This window comes from Thalassophryne amazonica, chromosome 7 (genome assembly GCF_902500255.1).
Source record: "Thalassophryne amazonica chromosome 7, fThaAma1.1, whole genome shotgun sequence".
NCBI classification, from domain to species: Eukaryota; Metazoa; Chordata; class Actinopteri; order Batrachoidiformes; family Batrachoididae; genus Thalassophryne; species Thalassophryne amazonica.
Genome location: NC_047109.1, coordinates 44,100,957 through 44,124,594, shown reverse-complemented (window position 1 = coordinate 44,124,594; position 23,638 = coordinate 44,100,957). Strand labels below are relative to the sequence as shown.

At 38.2% G+C, this 23,638-nt stretch overlaps 1 protein-coding gene and 1 pseudogene across 4 annotated transcripts in view; both read left to right on the top strand.

Moving 5' to 3' along the window:
- sh3d21 (SH3 domain containing 21) overlaps window positions 1-23,638 on the top strand; it is a 58,064-nt gene that overhangs the window by 31,700 nt on the left and 2,726 nt on the right. Inside the window, exons 11-17 of one of the 4 annotated variants that reach the window (XM_034174076.1) lie at window positions 17,383-17,433; window positions 17,808-17,858; window positions 18,071-18,121; window positions 18,206-18,323; window positions 19,644-19,809; window positions 21,141-21,221; window positions 22,697-22,893. In XM_034174076.1, the coding sequence (XP_034029967.1) occupies window positions 17,383-17,433; window positions 17,808-17,858; window positions 18,071-18,121; window positions 18,206-18,323; window positions 19,644-19,809; window positions 21,141-21,221; window positions 22,697-22,893 (715 nt within the window). The remainder of the gene's footprint in view (window positions 1-17,382; window positions 17,434-17,807; window positions 17,859-18,070; window positions 18,122-18,205; window positions 18,324-19,643; window positions 19,810-21,140; window positions 21,222-22,696; window positions 22,894-23,638) is intronic. The other 3 variants (XM_034174077.1, XM_034174079.1, XM_034174078.1) reach the window with 3 other exon arrangements.
- LOC117513839 lies at window positions 358-3,351 on the top strand (annotated as a pseudogene).

Here is a 23,638-nt window from a genome sequence, read left to right as displayed (position 1 = left end):
CCTTCTAGGCTTTTACTTTACCTTTCTTCAAGCTATAGAATATTATGAAGCACCTTTCACAATTGCAGATAGTGTATATGGTTCTACATTTTTCGTTGCCACAGGATTCCATGGCCTTCACGTAATTATCGGCTCAACATTCCTTCTAATTTGCTTATTACGACTAATCAACTTCCACTTTACTACAACACACTACTTTGGCTTCGAAGCCGCCGCTTGATACTGACACTTCGTCGATGTCGTCTGACTCTTCCTTTACGTATCAATTTACTGATGAGGTTCTTAACTATTTCTCTAGTATAACTTAATACTAATAACTTCCAATTATTAAATCTCGACCATTCGAGGAGAAATATATTAACCATAAATCATATGTATCCTTATATATAGTAATTATACTATGTCTCCTCAAGAAAGGGAAACAATTAATATACTCCTAGCTATTTTAATAACCACTGCTCTATCCACAATCCTTATACTTCTTTCATTCTGACTTCCCCAAATTAACTCTAATAGTGAAAAACTCTCCCCATATGAGTGTGGATTTGACCCCCTCGGCTCAGCTCGCCTCCCCTTCTCACTCCGATTTTTCCTAGTAGCTATTCTATTTCTACTTTTTGATTTAGAAATTGCCCTATTGCTTCCCCTTCCATGAGGTAATCATTTACCTAACCCAACCATATCCTCTCTTTGAGCATCATTAATTCTCATCATCCTAACCTTGGGCCTAGTTTATGAATGGATTCAGGGCGGCCTTGAATGGGCTGAATAATGAGGGAGAAATTTAATATCTGCTAACTTTTATAACCTGATTAAATTCAAGGCTCTCTTGTGCTTTAAAGATAAAAGTATCATTTGGCCTTAGGAGTCAATCCCCTTGGCGCAACTCCAAGTTAAAGCTATGAATAATCTCCCACTTACACCATCATGTTTCCTAATTATATTTGTTATCCTTGTACATCCACTTCTCCGCCCACAAACCCCTAATACCCAACTTCCCCTCTTAATTAAAAACACGGTAAAAGCCACTTTCTTTATCAGCCTTATTCCACTTTTTCTACTACTTAACAAAGGCCTAGAAAACACTACCACTTGTTTTACCTGAATAGATCTTCTCACCCTCCCTATCCTCATTAGCTTTAAATTCGACTTCTACTCAATTTTATTTACACCCGTAGCCTTATATGTGACCTGATCAATCCTAGATTTTGCTATTTGATACATAGCCACTGACCCCTACATAGACATCTTCTTCAAATACCTCCTTCTATTCCTTATTACTATAATTATCCTTGTTACAGCAAACAACCTTTTTCAACTTTTCATCGGCTGAGAAGGTGTAGGAATCATATCCTTCCTTCTCATTGGGTGATGATTCAGCCGAACCGAAGCTAACTCTGCAGCCCTCCAAGCAGTAATTTATAACCGCGTTGGAGATATCGGTTTAATTCTCTCAATTGCCTGAACCGCAACACACCTAAACACTTGGGAACTTAATCAACTATTTATTATAAACCAAAAACTAGATATAACTTTACCTCTCCTGGGCTTTATTTTAGCAGCTGCTGGAAAATCCGCCCAATTTGGACTTCACCCATGACTTCCATCTGCCATAGAAGGTCCCACCCCAGTTTCAGCCCTATTACACTCTAGTACTATAGTAGTGGCTGGCATCTTCCTCCTAATTCGCATTAACCCTCTAATATGTGATAACCGGTTAGCCCTCACAACCTGCCTATGTTTAGGAGCAATCACAACCATATTTACCGCAACATGTGCTTTAACACAAAATGATATCAAAAAAATTATTGCCTTTTCAACCTCAAGCCAACTAGGTTTAATAATAGTAACCATTGGCCTTAACATACCCCAATTAGCCTTCTTTCACATCTGCACCCATGCCTTCTTTAAAGCTATACTATTTATCTGTTCTGGCTCAATTATTCATAGCCTAAACAATGAACAAGATATCCGTAAAATAGGAGGCCTACATAACCTCCTACCAACAACATCCTCCTGTCTTACTATTGGAAGCCTTGCCCTCACAGGCTTTCCCTTCTTAGCAGGCTTCTATTCTAAAGACCTAATCATCGAAACAATAAATATATCCTACCTTAACTCATGGGCTATAACATTAACCCTAATTGCTACTTCTTTCACCGCTATTTATTCAACCCGACTAATTTACTTAGTTGTTCTAGGTTACCCACGATTTACATCCTTCTCACCATTAAATGAAAATAATCCAACACTCATCAACTCACTCAAACGCCTAGCTTACGGGAGTATAATTTCAGGTTTATTATTTACCTCATTAATTATTCCAACAAAAACCCCTCCTATAACCCTACCCTTAATAGTAAAGCTAATTGCCCTTTCACTAACCTTAATAGGTTTCCTAATAGCCCTAGAACTAGCCTCTTTTACTAATAAGCAAATTCAACCCTCACCTAACTCACCCCTGTTTTCCTTCTCCTCTTCATTAGGATACTTCCCACCCATTATTCACCGACACCTTCCTAAACTCAACCTCCTTCTTGGTCATCACCTGGCTAGCCAAACCATTGACCTCTTTTTCCTAGAAAAAATAGGCCCTCACCTTCTATCATCCACTAATCAAAAAACAAGCATATACATAAGTAGTCTCCAAAAAGGGAAAATCATAACCTACCTACTAGCTCTCGTATTAACCGCCTTACTAACAACCCTGGTAATAAAACACACTCCAACCTAAACTCTAGAACATTATGCCTTATAATGATCTCGAGTTTTTCTCGCTTTTAAGCATGTTTATGTACTAATACATATTATGTATGTATTAGGACACTCATTTTTTTCGAACATTAATTGATATTACCCAAGAAACCTATTAAAAAAGTCATATACAACGAACTATTTCCTTGTTAATGACACACCCATCTTTTTCGACATAACTTTCAAGTTTATATTACAACTATATTTCTTAATATAAATAACAGTGAAATCACCCTACCTAATTATACTCTAATATAAGATTTTAAAAATAAATATTATTGCATTTCCAAAAATCTAGAAATATCTTAATAGCATATCATCTTATACCTGTCTGAGAAATCTCAGGTACATTTCTCACAAGTATCCCCAACCCAAAATGCGTTTAACACACACTGCGCACTTTACCCACTTATTACCCATGATCCCATCAGCCGGGCGTTCTCTCTACGGTGCCTGGGGTGTAGAATCATCTCAGGAACATCTCACCAATTATCGCGTCACCCCGTGAATACGTGCTCCGATTGAAATGTGTTAATGGCGATTACCCATGATCCCATCAGCCGAGCGTTCTCTCTAAAGTGCCTGGGGTTTTTTTTTTTGGTAGCCTTTCCTCCGCATTTCAGAGTGCAGAGCGTCAATGATAATCAAGTTGGTACATTTTCTCTTGTATTTAAAAATTCAGATCATTCACTTAAACTTTGAAACAAGGGATTGCATATACTGTACTAGTACATAATATTTTCTCTTTCATCAATCATTCCATCGTTTCCCCCCGGGGTATTTTGCGTTTGTTCCCCCAAACCCCCTAACTAGAAAAATTAGGCTTATCCAAAAATCAATTAAAACAAAACCATTTAACAATTCAAATAAATATATTATAAACTTAGGCTTATAATTTGATCAAATACAATATGTCAATTACCTAAATATAAAAATTTACTAACCAAACAAATAGTAACTTCCCTAATTATACACCCTAAATATATAACACAATTATTCCCCCGTTCTATAGTTCTTTAAGTATTTCTTTGGCTAATTTAAAATAGACTTAATTATACCCCCTACTTATACCTTAATTACTCGTAACTTATAATGTATCAGTAGCTTAAATAAAGCACCGGTCTTGTAATCCGAAGATGTGGTAAACAAATCCTCTTGACACATTTTAATATTTTAAAAATTTTTCCCAAAATTTCACTACAATAACCTAAAATCTGGCTTAACTCTATAACCCTAATTTATCGAGTTTGACCATTTTTACCCAAAATCTTCTAGATTTAATTTATGTACATCGTTCATATCTTGTACTGACACATATATCCCCCCCCCCTTATCCCCCCACCACTAATCTAAACCACAAATTCACAAGATAAACAAAACCTAATACCTATACAATTAATAAACCTATATATACCAACTTAATAAAAATGTCCATCAAAACAACTCAAATATCAAGAAAAGAGGGTATTGAACCCCCATCTGCTGGTTTCAAGCCAACCACATATCACTCTGCCATTTTCTCACACCCCACTAAGTAGCTAAAATAGGATAGCATCAGCCTTTTAAGCTGATAATGGTGCCTACCAACCACCCTTAATGTACCTACATTTCCCATCTCCGGGTAATTAGTTTAAATAAAACATCTAATTTCGACTTAGACAATTATACCCTAGTATAATTACCTAATGTTACTACAACAATTTATCTTCTCACTTATATTCTGCTCCGCACTAATTGGTTATACAATTCATCGAAACCATTTCTTATCAACACTTTTATGCTTAGAAGCCATAATATTAACATTATTTATAGCCCTAAGCCTTTGAATATCCAACCAAAACTTCACTATCTTCTCCCCCGCTCCCATCCTTCTCCTTACACTTTCGGCATGTGAAGCAGCTACAGGATTAGCTCTTCTAGTCGCCACCACCCGCACACATGCAACAGACCGCTTATCATCCATAACCATCCTACAATGCTAAAAATCATCCTCCCAAATATTCTCCTTATCTTACTATTATGAATTATACCCCCAAAATGACTCTGACCAACATCCATCTGTTACTCTATACTCTTCGCACTCTACAGTCTCACAATATTTTATACCCCCCCATCTCAATTATTTACCCTATCAAACCTCTATTCATACACAGACTCCTTATCCACACCATTTCTAATTTTAACATTCTGACTCTTACCCCTAATAATCCTAGCATCACAAAACCACTTAAAATTAGAACCTATACCCCGTCAACGCTCATTTCTTTCCATCATTATTATCCTTCACTTATCACTCATTTTTGCCTTTTCCGCCTCTAACTATATTATATTTTATATTATATTTGAAACCACCCTCATCCCCACTCTACTAATTATTACACGATGAGGAAACCAAGCAGAACGCCTCAATGCAGGAACTTACTTCCTATTCTATACCATTTTAAGTTCCCTCCCACTTCTAATTATTCTATTATCCTCACAAACAAACCTTCATTCCCTATTCTTCTTATTAACCCAATTCAATAACTCTTTTACCTCACCACACTTTTCCAATAACCTATGATGACTAGCATGCATGATAGCATTTCTAGTTAAACTACCACTATACGGCGTACACCTTTGACTTCCTAAAGCACATGTAGAAGCTCCTATCGCAGGATCAATAGTTCTTGCCGCTATTCTCCTCAAATTAGGAGGCTATGGCATAATTCGTATCCTCCCCCTTCTTAAACCTCTTCCATATCAAATAGCTTACCCCTTTATTATCCTAGCAATCTGGGGCATCATTATAACAAGCTCAATTTGTCTCTGCCAAATAGATCTTAAATCCCTAATCGCTTACTCATCAGTAAGTCACATAGGCCTAGTCATCGCAAGCATCTTAATTCAAACGCAATGAAGCATCACTGGCGCAATCATATTAATAATTGCCCATGGTTTTACATCCTCCATACTATTTTGCTTAGCTAACACAAATTATGAACGAACCCACAGCCGAACTATATTATTAACTCGAGGATTACAAATTATTCTTCCACTCATATCCACATGATGACTTCTTTCGTGCCTTCTTAACCTGGCCCTCCCCCCAACTCTTAATCTTATAGCAGAACTAACTATTATTACATCACTATTTAAATGATGTCCATGAACCCTAATCTTTACAGGCGCCGGAGTTCTCATCACCGCCACTTACTCCTTATCAATATTTCTCATCACCCAACGAGGTCAATCCCCACCCAAATCCCTTATTATTCCAACCCACTCACGAGAACACCTCCTTCTATTCCTCCACATCACCCCACTCCTCCTCCTCTCCATTAAACCTGCCCTAATTTCAGGGGCTTTTACTTAGTAAAACACACTCCAACCTAAACTCTAGAACATTATGCCTTATAATGATCTTGAGTTTTTCTCGCTTTTAAGCATGTTAATGTACTAATACATATTATGCATGTATTAGGACACTCATTTTTCTCGAACATTAATTGATATTACCCAAGATACCCATCAAAAAAGTCATATACAACGAACTATTTCCTTGTTAATGACACACCCATTTCTTTCGACATAGCTTTTAAGTTTATATTACAACTACATTTCTCGACATAAATAACAGTGAAATCACCCTACCTAATTATACCCTAATTAAGATTTCAAAAATAAATATTACTGCATTTCCAAAAACCTAGAAATATTTTAATAGCATATCATCTTATACCTGTCTGAGAAATCTCAGGTACATTTCTCACAAGTATCCCCAACCCAGAATGCGTTTAGCACACACTGCGCACTTTACCCACTTATTACCCATGATCCCATCAGCCGAGCGTTCTCTCTACGGTGCCTGGGGTGTAGAATCATCTCAGGAACATCTTACCGATCATCGCGTCACCCCGTGAATACGTGCTCCGATTGAAATGTGTTAATGGCGATTACCCATGATCCCATCAGCCGAGCGTTCTCTCTAAAGTGCCTGGGGTTTTTTTTTTTGGTAGCCTTTCCCCCGCATTTCAGAGTGCAGAGCGTCAATGATAATCAAGCTAGTACATTTTCTCTTGCATTTGGAAATTCAGATCATTCACTTAAACTTTGAAACAAGGGATTGCATATACTGTACTAGTACATAATATTTTCTCTTTCATCAATCATTCCATCGTTTCCCCCCGGGGTATTTTGCGTTTGTTCCCCCAAACCCCCTAACTAGAAAAATTAGGCTTATCCAAAAATCAATTAAAACAAAACCATTCAACAATTCAAATAAATATATTATAAACTTAGGCTTATAATTTGATCAAATACAATATGTCAATTACCTAAATATAAAAATTTACTAACCAAACAAATAGTAACTTCCCTAATTATACACCCTAAATATATAACACAATTATTCCCCCATTCTATAGTTCTTTAAGTATTTCTTTGGCTAATTTAAAATAGACTTAATTATACCCCCTACTTATACCTTAATTATTTTATTTTATATAACCAATACTTGAACCATCAAAAACAGTTACATCACACCCTCCACACAAACGTGGTATTTTAAAATAATTCATTATTTTATTCATTTTTAATAAAATTTTTACACAATAACCTAAAATCTGGCTTAACTCTATAACCCTAATTTATCGAGTTTGACCATTTTTACCCAAAATCTTCTAGATTTTTTTTATGTACCTTGTTCATATCTTGTATTAGTACATAAATTCCCCCACCCCCTTTGGACCTAACATCCCCTAACTGCACAACCAAAAACAACTATTCAAAGAAAGAAGACTTAAACCTCTACTATTGGCCCCCAAAGCCAAAATTCTACTTAAACTATTCTTTGCTTCACACGCTAATGTAGCTTACATAAAGCATATCGATGAAAACGATAAGAAGAATATATAATTCCAGAAGCAATTAAGGAGTTATGCCTGAAAAAGGACCACCTTGATAGGGTGATACATGAAAGCACTAATCTTTCTAGCTCCTAGAAAAAAAGGTCTTGAACCTATCCCTGAGAGATCAAAACTCCCCGTGCTCCCTCTACACCACTTTCTAGTAAAATAAGCTAAATTAAGCTTTTGGGCTCATACCCCAAAAATGTTGGCCATTCCTTCTTTTACTAATGAGTCCTACAGTCCTATCCCTTTTCCTATTAAATTTAGGCCTAGGTACTACTATTACCTTTGCTAGCTCCCACTGATTACTTGCCTGAATGGGTTTAGAACTAAGTACACTAGCCATTATCCCACTTATAGTTCAACAACACCATCCTCGCGCAACTGAAGCATCCATTAAATATTTTTTAGTTCAAGCACTTGCCTCTGCCCTATTACTATTTTCTAGCACATCAAACGCCTGACTGACAGGTCAATGATATATTAACGAAATAAATCACCCATTATTTAACTCTATTATAGTTCTAGCCCTCTCCTTAAAAATAGGACTAGCACCCCTTCATGCTTGACTCCCAGAAGTCCTCCAAGGCTTAAACCTAACTACAGGGTTAATCCTTTCTACATGACAAAAACTTGCCCCACTAATTCTTCTCCTTCAAATTCCACAAATTAATAGTACCCTACTAATAACCCTAGCCCTTCTATCCATATTAGTGGGTGGCTGAGGCGGCCTCAACCAAACACAATTACGTAAAATCATAGCCTATTCCTCCATCGCCCATTTAGGCTGAATCATTATTATCATCAAAATTTCCCCAATAATTACACTCATAACTATAACCATTTATATTATAATAACATATTCCCTATTTATTATATTTTACCTAAATAAAACCTACAACATCAATAGCCTGGCCCTATCCTGAACTAAAGCTCCAATCATAATAACCTCAATAATTATTCTTCTTCTAACCATGGGTGGACTACCCCCATTAACTGGTTTCCTACCAAAATGACTTATTCTCCAACAATTAGCCAATCATAACCTAATTTTCCTAGCTACCATAACTGCACTCTCCTCCCTACTTAGCCTCTTCTTCTACCTCCGACTATCATATAGCCTAACACTAACTACACCACCCAACAATATATCCTTTTCTTTACCATGACGTCTAAACCAACCCAACCTAAACTCCTCTCTTCCCATCTCCATTTTATTATCCACAATATTACTTCCACTAACCCCCCTTTTAGAAATAATTTTTCTTTAAGCCTAGGTTAATAAACACTAACGACTTAGGATTTGCAATCCTACATGTAAAACACCTCTAAGCTTCAAAACAGGGGTTAAGGATCCTTCGACCAAGAGCCTTCAAAGCCCTAAGAGAAAGCCTCAACCTTTCAACCCCTAAACAACACCCATGTCAATTACACGTTGAATATTCTCAACTAATCACAAAGACATTGGCACCCTTTACTTAATTTTTGGTGCCTGAGCAGCAATAGTCGGCATAGCCCTCAGCCTACTTATCCGAACAGAACTAACCCAACCCGGCTCACTCCTCGGAAACGACCAAATCTACAACGTTATTGTCACTGCCCATGCCTTTATTATAATCTTCTTTATAGTAATACCTATTATAATTGGAGGCTTCGGTAACTGACTAATCCCATTAATAATTGGAGCCCCAGATATAGCCTTCCCATGAATAAACAACATAAGCTTTTGACTCCTCCCACCATCATTTCTTCTACTACTAGCCTCCTCTATCGTTGAAAGCGGCGCTGGTACTGGCTGAACTGTCTACCCCCCTCTTGCCGGAAACCTAGCCCATGCAGGTGCTTCCGTAGACCTCGCCATCTTCTCACTTCATCTTGCAGGAGTATCCTCCATCTTAGGCGCAATTAACTTCATTACTACAATCATTAATATAAAACCCCCAATTACTACACAATATCAAACACCATTATTCATTTGATCAACACTAGTAACCGCCGTACTCCTGCTCCTATCACTACCTGTACTAGCAGCTGGCATTACAATACTTCTCACAGACCGAAACCTTAATACAACTAGTGGTTTCTAGTGGTTAGACTGTGTCTAACTATAATTATGATCCGTTTGAAGCAGAGAAGAAATGTAATTTTGTGTGTACAAAGACTTTTCTAAATAATACAATCAAACAATATATTCTATTTTCCATTTACATTTTATGACCATATCCTCCACACATGTATCTAACATCTGACCATGTACGGGAAAAAGTACAATATATCCACTTCTTAAACGCTGCTTTGTAATTTTTGTTACACTGTGGTTGTTATAAGGGAGGTTACAGGTATGAGAGTCATGGATCTATGGTACTCTAATTGTCTATGACAGAACCCACTTACACCATGTAGTGATAATCTGTGTTGTCTTTGTGTTTTCACTTTCTATATCAATATGTCATACATGTATTATTTATGCCGGTCTTTCCAGGGTTTATCACCCTTTGACTGCTAAGATAAGCTTCAGCTCCCCTGTGACCTTAATTGGAATAAGCATGCTTAGACAATAGATGGAAGGATATATATTATTTCCGTGCAATTTATATTGTTGGTGCACTGCATTTACATCACGTTCCACAAAAAAGATCAGCAATTTTACATTGTTAGAAAACTTTTTTTTAGAAACCTCTCGTTAAATAAATGCTCTCATTTGACACTTTGTAGCATATTCTTAACCACCACATGGTGCAATTGGGTTTTGTCATACCAGCTCAGAGTGTTGGAATTTTGGGATTCCCTTGTTACACTTGAATTACTTGTAAGTTCTAAAATCATCATTACTGCTTACAAAAGTAGAGCTGACTTTATAATTTTTTTCATCCGGGTGGCTGCTGAACACAGCAGCATTTGCAGCATGGAGACATAGAAATCCAGCCTGCAAGCCGCAGGGCAGGATGTGGTTTAGAGTCAAGCTTCATCTCAAGATTTTTACCATCATTCTCAAACTGGTAGCCCCGTTTACAAATGGAGCATAACTTTGTAAGCCAAATGTTGCCCAAATTAATATATTTCTAACTTGTTACATAGTTGGGTTCACACAACTTCTGCTTATTGGGTATAGTGGATTGTACATGAAGTTAAGGGATGGTGGATCAAATACAGGTATTTTGTTACATCTTTGTGTGTGTGTGTGTGTGTGTGTGTGTGTGTGTGTGTGTGTGTGTGTGTGTGTGTGTGTGTGTGTGTGTGTGTGTGTGTGTGTGTGTGTGTGTGTGTGTGTGTAAAGTGAGCTACTCACTACATGATTTGCAATACAAATGAGACTGAAACACTTGAACGTGCTATATCCATTTTAGCACAGCTGGAGACCCCAGAGCAGAGAACCACACAGATGTAGGGATGGGTATCATTAAGATTTTAATGGTACTACTACTCTTAGGGGAACTACTTACCAGGCCAGTGCTTTAACATATTCTTATCAGTACTTTCTGAAAGAAAAGAACAAAATTACAAACACAATTTACAATGATTTGGTTTTGATATATCATTTAGCAAACAGTCATGTAATGTGGCTGTTTTAAATAGAGGACAAAGGACCTTTGTTGTCACTATACATGCATACATACAAAATTTGTCCTCTGCATTTAATCCATCCTAATTATAGTTAGACACAGTTCAACCACTAGGTGTAGTGGGTAGCCACAGTCCGGCACATGCAGACCAACTCCAGATGTACAGTAGTGTTCAGAATAATAGTAGTGCTATGTGACTAAAAAGATTAATCCAGGTTTTGAGTATATTTCTTATTGTTACATGGGAAACAAGGTACCAGTAGATTCAGTAGATTCTCACTAATCCAACAAGACCAAGCATTCATGATATGCACACTCTTAAGGCTATGAAACTGGGCTATTAGTAAAAACAGTAGAAAAGGGGGTGTTCACAATAATAGTAGTGTGGCATTCGGTCAGTGAGTTCGTCAATTTTGTCAATCAATCAATCAATCAATTTTTTATATAGCGCCAAATCACAACAAACAGTTGCCCCAAGGCGCTTTATATTGTAAGGCAAAGCCATACAATAATTACGTAAAACCCCAACGGTCAAAACGACCCCCTGTGAGCAAGCACTTGGCTACAGTGGGAAGGAAAAACTCCCTTTTAACAGGAAGAAACCTCCAGCAGAACCAGCAATTTTGTGGAACAAACAGGTGTGAATCAGGTGTCCCCTATGTAAGGATGAAGCCAGCACCTGTTGAATATGCTTTTCTCTGTGAATGCCTGAGGAAAATGGGACGTTCAAGACATTGTTCAGAAGAACAGCGTAGTTTGATTAAAAAGTTGATTGGAGAGGGGAAAACTTATACGCAGGTGCAAAAAATTATAGGCTGTTCATCTACAATAATCTACAGTGCTTTAAAATTGACAAAAAAAACCAGAGACATGTGGAAGAAAATGGAAAACAACCATCAAAATGGATAGAAGAATAACCAGAATGGCAAAGGCTCACCCACTGATCAGCTCCAGGATGATCAAAGACAGTCTGGAGTTACCTCTAAGTGCTGTGACAGTTAGAAGACGCCTGTGTGAAGCTAATTTATTTGCAAGAATCCCCCGCAAAGTCCTCTGTTAAATAAAAGACATGTGCAGAAGAGGTTACAATTTGCCAAAGAACACATCAACTGGCCTAAAGAGAAATGGAGGAATAGTTTGTGGACTGATGAGAGTAAAATTGTTCTTTTTGGGTCCAAGGGCCGCAGACAGTTTGTGAGACGACTCCCAAACTCTGAATTCAAGCCACAGTTTACAGTGAAGACAGTGAAGCATGGTGGTGCAAGCATCATGATACGGGCATGTTTCTCCTACTATGGTGTTGGGCCACAAGCACACTAGTAAACCAGCAAAATCTTGGTTCCAAACCAACAAAATTTATGCCTCGCAGATGTGAAGAAATCATGAAAAACTGTGGTTCTACAACTAAATACTAGTTTAGTGATTCACAGGATTGCTAAAAAAGCAGTTTGAACATAATAGTTTTGAGTTTGTAGCGTCAACAGCAGATGCTATTATTATTGTGAACACCCCCTTTCTACTTTTTTACTAAAAGCCCAATTTCATAGCCTTAAGAGTCTGCATATCATGAATGCTTGGTCTTGTTGGATTTGTGAGAATCTACTGAATCTACTGGTACCTTGTTTCCCACAATGTAACAATAAGGAATATACTCAAAACCTGAATTAATTTTTTTAGTCACGTAGCACTACTATTATTCTGAACACTACTGTAGGTGCTGCCTTGGTCAAGGAGCAGACCCTAAATAAGCATGTTTTTGAATCTACAGTAAGATACTTAATTTTAAATTGCCCTCAGTGTGTAGATTGACATCTTGCACAAGAGGCAGGTGGCATCGGTGTGAGAATGTTTTTGGTATAAGTTCTTTTGGATAAATGCATTGACCAAATGCATAAATGTAACTCCAGAGTGATGGTCTAAGTGTGAGTTTTAAAACGGCAGGTGAATACACCATCATTAAAAATGAAGATTGAACTAAATGAATCCCGACAGTCTTACATCGAATAGTGTCACCAGATATTTCTTTTTCCTTCCTCACACATGTCACAGGAAGTCTCAGCCTAAGGGGGATGGTCATAGTGGTCATGTGACACAGTTCAGAAGTCTTGGAGGAAGGGGTGGGGGTGGAGGGGGAGCTCTGTCACAGAGATTTCACAACCGGCCCATGAAGAAGCTCTATCTACAACTGCTGTGTGGATAGCTTGCGTTAGAGGGAATGTTGCACAATGCTCAGTCAAGGTAGGCTTCTTGTGCTCTTGTTCAGTTGAAGTACAACAATATATTTGTTATGCAAAGTACCAGGCTTGTTTCCCCAAAGACTACACACTGAAAGCTTCTACTTTTCAGACTTGTGTTTATTTAATAAGGCTACAACCAGATTCCTCACCTATGTGAAAAAGGACCTTCATACAAAGAGAGTCAAGCATTCTTATCGCTCGCAGATAAGAATCCGGAGCATTATAACTTGAGAATCATTTCTCAAAGCAAAGCCTTCTTGGGAGCTGTGTTTTGAGCTGAGAACTTGTCAGGACCCCTGGAGACCTGTAGCTTCAGTCTTATTGGACACAGCTGTGACCCAGTCTGCCCCACTGATCTGCACATCTCTGCCGTCTTATGCAACCAGTCTGATAATCTAATCAAGGACTGTTACTGATTTTTTTTTCTCAAACACATTCCTTGCTGATGAAAACAAGTATAAATTCCACCATCTAATAAAATATTTTTGTCCCTTGCTTTTAACAGTGACATAGTCCTCCTCTAACCCTTTACTCAACCCCAAGGGGCATTTCTGAGCATGTAATGCACATGCAAATTCATAGGAATATGCACAAATATTGCACTAAACTTTTCATCTATCAATTCAATTTCAATATATATCATTTATACAGCACCAAGTCACAACAAAGCTGCCTCAAAGCACTTCACACAAGTAAGGTCTAACCTTACCAACCCCTAGAGCAAGCACACAGGTGACAGTGGTAAGGAAAAACTCCCTCTGATGATATTCAAAAAGAAACCTCAAGCAGACCAGACTTAAAGGGGTGACCCTCTGCTTAGGTCATTCTAACAGTTACAAGGTTTTGCAAAGTTTTACAAAGCTGAAGAAACAGAGAATAGAAAATCAAACAATATAAATAAAAAGATGAGAATTCCACACAGGCGTCAGCATCACAGGCAGGGGTTGTCCATTAACATTATATTATTATATTAAGTAATACATTGTATTATTATACTGCTCCTTGGCATCACAGTTGGATGACAAACCTGTAGACCAGGATTCAATTCCAGGCATTTTTCAGGCTACCTGTCTGTGTCCTTGGACAAGAAACAACTACACTGTCAGTCAGTCCAGCCTTGGCTCAGGAAGTAACCTGCTATGGACTGACATCCTGTCCAGGGGGTGTCGAAGATGCTTATCAGCTTTATCCTATGACATCTGGTCAGGGTGTAACGATCCACAGTGAATCATGATAATGGTATTGTGGAGCCTGTATCGAATTGTATTGTTTTTGAAAAGAGTATCTTAATACCATGAAAAGGTAAATTCTGCACAGAAGAAATAACAACCTCTTGCAGATCAGTCAGAAGTGATTTACAAATTTTCCAAATAAGAAACATACATACACACACACACACACACACACACACACACACACACACACACCACACACACACACACACACACACACACACACACACACACACACACACACACACACACACACACACAGGGCATTTCAAAAAACTTGATATACAACCCCAATTCCAATGAAGTTGGGATGTTGTGTAAAATGTAAATAAAAACAGAATACAATGATTTGCAAATCCTCTTCAACCTATATTCAATTGAATACACCACAAAGACAAGATATTTAATGTTCAAACTGATAAACTTTATTGTTTTTGTGCAAATATTTGCTGATTTTGAAATGGATGCCTGCAACACATTTCAAAAAAGCTGGGACAGTGGTATGTTTACCACTGTGTAACATCACCTTTCCTTCTAACAACACTCAATAAGCATTTGGGAACTGAGGACACTAATTGTTGAAGCTTTGTAGGTGGAATTCTTTCCCATTCTTGCTTGATGTACGACTTCAGTTGTTCAACAGTTTGGGGTCTCCGTAGTCATATTTTGCGCTTCATAATGTGCCACACATTTTCATTGGGCGACAGATCTGGACTGTAGGCAGGCCAGTCAAGTACCCGCACTCTTTTACTACGAAGCCACACTCTTGTAACATGTGCAGAATGTGGCTTAGCATTGTCTTGCTGAAATAAGCAGGGACGTCCCTGAAAAAGACGTTGCTTGGATGGCAGCATGTGTTGCTCCAAAACCTGGATGTACCTTCAGCATTGACGGTGCCAACACAGATGTATAAGTTGCCCATGCCATGGGCACTAACAACCCCCCCCCCCCCCCCCCCCCCCCCCGATACTATCACAGATGCTGGCTTTTGAACTTTACCCTGGTAACAATCTGGATGTTTTTTTTTCCTCCTTTGTCTGGAGGACACAATGTCCATGATTTCCAAATACAATTTGAAATGTGGGCTCATCAGACCACTGCACACTTTTTCACTTTGCATCTGTCCATTTCAAATGAATTCAGGTTCAGAGAAGGCGGCGGTGTTTCTGGATGTTATGTATGGTTTTTGCTTTACACGGTAGAGTTTTAACTTGCACTTGTAGGTGTAGCGACGAACTGTGTTAACTGACAATTGTTTTCTGAAGTGTTCCTGAGCCTGTGCGGTAAGATCCTTTACACAATAATGTTGGTTTTTAATGCAGTGCCACCTGAGGGATCGAAAGTCACGGGCATTAAATGTTGGTTTTTGGCCTTGCCGCTTACTTGTAGAAAGTTCTCCAGATTCTCTAAATTTTCTGATTCTGACTGTAGATGATGGAATCCCTAAATTCCTTGCAACTGAGCATTGAGAAACATTGTTCTTAAACTCTTGGACTATTTTTTCATGCAGTAGTTCACAGTGGTGATCCTCACCCCATCTTTGCTTGTGAATGGCTGAGACTTTTGGGGATGCTCCTTGTATGCCCAATCATGAGTGTCCTCAGTTCCCAAAAGCTTATTGAGTGTTGTTAGAAGGAAAGGTGATGTACCACAGTGGTAAACATACCACTGTCCCAGCTTTTTTGAAACGTGTTGCATGTCATCCATTTTAAAATGAGCAAATATTTGCACAAAAACAATTACGTTTATCAGTTTGAACATTAAATATCTTGTCTTTGTGGTGTATTCAATTGAATATAGGTTGAAGAGGATTTGCAAATCATTGTATTCTGTTTTTATTTACATTTTACACAACGTCCCAACTTCAGTGGAATTGGGGTTGTAATTTGAGATGGAAATATCTGAGTAACTACTTGTTCTAGGCAAATGAAACTAAACAGGCTTCATGTTAAGCACAATAAGATTTATTCACCAAAGTCTGAATGGGAATTCAATTAAAATTCAAAGGTATATGGATTTCACACATCAGGTCAGTTGAAACGACAACCTGTTGGAGGAATCTTGGTTTCCAAACTCGCTCTTTTGGACTTCCTGGGGCTTTGCAAAAACATTTCCTGAACCCACTTGACCATCTTTTCCGGTACTGGTGGTCGTCCTGATCCTTTTGCACTGCACAAACATCCTTCATCCTTTTAGCGCCATGTCCAAATCTGCATTGCAATTGGTGTATTTGTAACGAATTTTCTCACAAATGCATGCTGCACAGTCTTGTTCAGCATATTCTAACACAAAATGCCTTTTTTTAGCCAGTGAATGACATTTCTGTACCTGAAAAGAAAAAAAAAGTAATACATTAAATTCAGAATTTTATTTCAACACATTCTGTTAAATTTCAGATCATTTGAATGACAATTGATCTTTATTAGATTACAAAATTATATAAATTTTTCTGTAACATCCTGTATGTGTGTGTGTGTGTGTGTGTCTATATATATATATATATATACATATATACATATATATATATATATATATATATATATATATATATAGACACACACAAATACATAAAAAAACAGGGTGTATATCAGTTGCAATTATCAATTTACTTCTGTTCTACCTTACAAAGATTTTAAATATTGCAGTATTTGTAATTTTCCCAAAGTGATCTGTTAGCACTAAAACCACACTTTTTTTTTTCTTTTAGTAAAAACAGAAGTGCCAGTAATGGAGAAAGGAGGTACAACAACGACAAAAGGTGAATGGCATTTCTGTACCTGAAAAGAAAAAAAAAAAGTAATACATTAAATTCAGAATTTTATTTCAACACATTCTGTTAAAATTTCAGATCATTTGAATGACAATTGATCTTTATTAGATTACAAAATTATATAAATTTTTCTGTAACATCCTGTATGTGTGTGTGTGTGTGTGTGTGTCTGTGTGTGTGTGTGTGTCTATATATATATATATAGACATACACACAAATACATAAAAAACAGGGTGTATATCAGTTGCAATTATCAATTTACTTCTGTTCTACCTTACAAAGATTTTAAATATTGCAGTATTTGTAATTTTCCCAAAGTGATCTGTTAGCACTAAAACCACACTTCTTTTTTTTTCTTTTAGTAAAAACAGAAGTGCCAGTAATGGAGAAAGGAGGCACAAAAACGACAAAAGGTGAATGGCATTTCTGTACCTGAAAAGAAAAAAACATATAACATTAAACACACGACACAAATGCACAGACACAAACAGGGTGTATATCAATTATTCACTTTTGTTCTACCTTACAAACAGATTAAATATTGCAGTGTTTGTGTTTCTATTTTTAATTTTCCCAAAGTGCTCTGTTAACATTAAAAAAACACACTTATTTTTTTTTTTTTCAGTAAAAACAGAAGTGCCAGCAATGGACAAAGGAGGCACAACAACAGCAAAAGGTATAAAATAATGCCAGCGGTGTTAATAATAAATACAACACTGTCTGGATATAGTATTTTCAAGTATGTTCACTTAATTTACAGATGACAAAACACCACCTAAGGATTTAAGAAGTAACCCACCAACCAAAGTCAAGTTGCCACCCATTCAGAAGCCCAGCCCACCTCCGATCAAAGATAAACCAATCAAATTTTTACCCATGTGAGTGATCCTGAATCATCTGTGATTTTTGGTTCCATTAGTTAGCGTCAAGCTGAAGATTTTCTAATAGTTTACTTACTGCAGAACGTGTTCAGTACTCACTCTGAAACAGGAATACTGATTCATCTGCAGCATTTGTAAAGCCAAGAGCCTTTAGTAAATGTCACTGCTCTTTAGTGTGGGAAAACGTAGGGAAGCTTTTAGATGCTAAAGATTTGGATGCCACGGTGTCCTTAAAGAAGAATGCCAGGATGCCAGACCTTTAGTCGGGTTAGTGGAAACTCTGGGATGAGTCATTTTGGGCCCAAACAGAAGAGAACAGCCCATTTCCCATTTCCTGAGCAAATAGAAGCACACATGAAAGCCTGAAAGTGAGAAAACAATGGAGAACAAACCTTTCTTACACTGGTTTCCAAGTTAGCACGTCTGGAAGGGATGATTTTCCAGCTTTAAAAAAAATCCTTTTGCATGATTACAAAAGCCGTGTTTTCCGAGCGTTTAACTCCAGGCTCTTTATTTATAAACCTAATTTAAAGGAGGGAGAAAGCCATGTGCCAGGATTAGTCAAGTTACAGTGTTCTGCTTGTGATGAACTATTCAGATTTTTTTTTTTTTTTACATGAAAGTGAGACAAGAGAAACTTCAAGCTGCACTTTTGGCCACCATGCAAATAGATTATGAAACTGTGTTCATACACCAGTTTGTTTTGGTTAAAGATATTATTCTACTTCTTAATTTGCCTTTGCATACTCACATTTTTGTTTATTTAAAGCTGCAGTGTGTCAGATTTAAGGGTATTTATTGGCATAAATGTAATATAGCATTCATAACCGTGTGTTCATTAGTGTATAATTACCTGAAACAATGAATCAATGTGTTTTCATAAACTTAGATTGATCCCTTCGTATGTACACATGGGAGCAGGACCCCCTCATGGAAGCTGCCATGTTGTACTGTCTTATTGGTACAGTAGCCTAAACGGGACATACTTACTCCATCTTTCACATTTTGCAGTGCAGCTGGAATACTGAAGAACAAAGAAAAGGAATCAGTTACTTCCCTATATGCAGTTTACTGGTTGCTAGTGCAGTCTAACAAGTTTGAAAGTCCTAATTTTTGTGAAATGAAAGATTACACATATTAGATCATCACAAAAGAAGGCAAGGCAGCATGAATCCCCGTCACTAAAGAAGGGAAAATGTGAGGAAAAACAATGGTCTCATGCAATCTGCAACATCACCACGAGATGACACACTGTAGCGTTAAACGTCAGATTTCTTTGATAAAAAATTAATTAACCCCCCCCCCCACCCCATTTAGAACCAATGGGGATTTACTTCCTGTCTCATCAAAACAGCAAGAGGAGAAAGGATCGGACCAATTTGATGGTGTGCAAGTGCAAACCGATAAACTCAGCCACCCTACAGCAAACAGAGCCAAACCACCACACAGGAGGCCACCGTCAGGCCTGGCCACAGGAGGACAAGTATGTCAATGTTAGACACACTAAAACTGAGTGATGACTGATTTTTGATATGAAGACATTTGCTGAAAATGGGAACAATTTAGAACCAAAGTGTACAGTCACTTAAACCGGGACCCGGGATGTGCCAAGAGGACACGATCCATCTTCTACCAAAGTGTTGGTGTGCAGTTTCCAGTCTGGATGGATGTATCCTACATCTAGACAAGGGTTGAGAAGATTCCTAATAATAGTCAACTATGACTAGCTAGTACATGACTATTAAAGTAACATATTTTTATGGTTTCAGTGTATACAGTATATCAAAAACAGCCAGAGTACCCTTGCAGAGATTCTTTCACCTAGGACAGAGATCAAGCAGGAAGTAACACAGGCCAACGTCCACCAGCAGTCAGCACTCCCTTCACTGAAGGGTTTTGATTAAATATCTTAAACTGAATAGTACCACAAACATTTTCCTTGCTCATGGTTTCCTTCCTTGTTCATGGTGTTAATGCCATGGTTTCATTGCTTAGGTCTGACCTTCTTAATTTAAATTGTCAAGATTAGTCATTGACTCATTAATTAATCTTACTTTACTCAACTAATGATTTTCATCATCATTCCAATCCAAGCCTGGATTATTGGCAAATTTTGAAAATTCTTGCAATTAAATGGTTATAGAGTCTGATAGATGCAAGGTTCAGCTGGTGTCAGAAATGCCGGAAGTAGGTGTTCTGAGGGGCCTCCGGCACCCCCTACTGCCAATTGACTTTAGCTGCAATGCAAATAAATAAATAAAAAACAGAACAGAACAAAACAAAACAAAAACGTTTTACTAATCCAATATAAAATACTTTAATTTTCTTCTAATCTCATAGTAGCATAGCAGTAGGTATAACATCCACCCAGTATTATTGCATACACAAATGCAGAACTCTACAGATGCAGTAGGAGCAAAGTGAAAGGATCACAAACAGCAATATTTATATTTTGAATGGTTTGCTGTGTAAATGCTGTTTTGACAGACAGCAAGGTGGATGTTCAAGTTTGTTGTCTCTTTGAGCATAAAATGTTCTAAAACTGGTTTAAAAAGTTTGTTAATCATTAGAATGAACACAAAAATCATGAATTTTGCACTGCTGCGCAGCATTTAATGATGTCCTTATAATCAGTTGGATAGAGTTTCTCTCACTATCCCAAACATCCAGCTTCCTTGGCTGGTATGGAATGACTTCTGGAATATCTCTTTTTGAAATGACAGTGACTCTGAACAAAGGTGTTTGTTGACTGTATTGGTAATTATCAGACCAGCAGATGGTGTTTAATGTTGTTTTCTTTGTTTATTTTTTCAGGATCAGACTGGAGCTGAGTTGACAGAACCAGAATCACCCCCCAAGAAATCCCAGACAGAGAAAGTACCTGCCTTACAAATGGTTTGTGACATTAGTCAATTATTTTTTAACATACTATACAGATTACATTAAAAATGGTTGTACATCAAGGCAAAAATCGGTCTTGATGGACTGAATTTCATTCATTTTTTACACCCACTTATTTCAATTAAGGGTTCTGGGGAAGAGGGGGCGGGGTTGTTGTGGTATGGAGCCTATTCCAGCGGTCGTTATGCAAGACGTGGGGTACACACTGGACAGGGCACCAATCAGGGCATGAACTTTGATCACTGCACCCTTCTTGTCCACTAATATGTTTAGTTTTCACACTCACTCATTGTCAACCGCTTACTCCAATTAAGGGTCACGGGGCGCTGGAGCACATCCCAGCAGTCATAGAGCGTGAGGCAGGGCACACCCTAGGCTGGATGCTAGTCTGTCAAAGACATGCACACCCGCGCTCACACCTACGGACAATTTAATGTTTTCAATCCACCTAACCTGCTTGTCTTTGGATGTGAGAGGAAGCCGAAGCAACCGGAGGGAACCCACACAAACACGGGGAGCACATACCAACTCCGCACAGAAAGGCCACAGGTGGGAATCGATCCTACAGCCTTCTTGCTGTGAGGCAACAGTGCTATCCATTAAACCACCGTGCTGCCATGATTAGTTTTCTTTGGCCATAATCATGTTTTTGTTTGAGTCACAAGAGCGGATTGGGTATGGGTCCACATATTAAGCCTCATTTCCACGGAGTGGTCCGGCCAGTATGGTACAGTTCAGAATGGTTCAGTATAGTTTGGCTTGCATTTGAACTGCCAGCAGTACCCTTTGTTTGGTAGCTGGAGCATGGTAGATGTTGACATGCACATCATTGAGATGGGCAGTGTGATGTCATGTCGTTCCTCTGCAATGATCATCAGGAAAGTCTGCACCTCCTTGTTTGTCCAAAGTTGGCTGCTTTTCGCTGGCATTCTTTGTTGCGTGGATGTTTAAAATGCTGCATATACATATTTTTAACAAGATTCTGTGCATAAGCTGTCTCAGGGTGATGATGCGTTCCTATGTTGCTATGAGCCAATCAATGTACAGCAGTGCGTTAGCTCATCCCTTTTGTTGCTGTTCCATTCTTTTGGTCCACCAAGCGAATGGTGCCAAAAGGTGGTACATATGGGTTGGTTATTTTGGTACCCGTCCTTAAAGCTGAATGTGGAAATGCACAAAATACTCTTCCGTGCCGTACAGACCTGGATGGGATAGTGGAAACAAGGCTATTAACTTGAAACAACTTTTATACTCCACATGTACATGTCACCACATGGGCACAGTTGGTTTTGAACTAAAGACCTTATGGAAAGCAGACATGCTACCCACTTGTACAACTATATATATATATATAAATGCCTTTGTTAAAAGATATCATTCAGATCTGAGTTTCTGTCATTTGTAAAAAGAAATATTTAGTAGTTCCAGAGTTTGCACAATGATATGCAAATATACCTAAATCTTTACAGATTACAGAAAATCCCACACCATCACCTGAAAAGCATGAACATACACCCAAGACACCGCCTCCTGTTCAGCCAGCACCCCTTAAAACAGTGGTTGGTGGAAAGCCTGTGGTGCATAAAGAAGAACCTTCTCTGGAAAGCCTCCAGGCTGAGATCAAAGAGCTGAGGATGGCCCTGGAACTGCTGCAGACACGCCACGAGTGAGTATTGCTCACCTGTATTAAAGTAATTAAATCACAGATCCTTGTCAACTATGCACCAGATTTGTATTGAGAACAAAGGTATCACTGATCATGTCCTTTATGATACTAACAACTGCTCGTACATGATATTTTATTGTTCAGAGTAATGGGAAAGGATACATATGGTAAAATAACATTTGCTCCCATGTCACATTGATACAGGGGTGCAGTCATTAAGTATACATGCATTTACTCCTAAACACATGAAGTGCATCTTCTTCTTCTTCTTGGATCCCCACAGCAGATAATCCTTGTCGTGTCCTCCACATCTTCCAATCCAACAATCTGTATGTCCATCCTCGCCACATCTTCTGTGGCCTCCCTCTTGTGCTCCTGCCTGGCAGCTCCATCCTCATCATCCTTCTCCCTATATACCCTGGCTGCCTCCTCTGCATATTTCCAAACCGTCTCAATCTCACCTCTTTGACTTTGTTTCCAAACCACCGTACCTGCAAACTGTCCCTCTGATATGTTTATTCCTAATCTTGTCCATCCTCATTACTTCAAAGGAAAATTGCAGCCTCTTCAACCCTGCCTCTTTTTATCTTTTTGTTAGTGCCACTGCCTCTAAGCCGTACAGCATAGCTGGTCTCATGATGTTCTCCTGTTGTTCTTCCCCACCAACTCCACCCTCCCTGCACTCTCTTCTTCACATCTCTACCAGACTCTCCATTTTGGATTTTATATTTATACTCATTTGCCT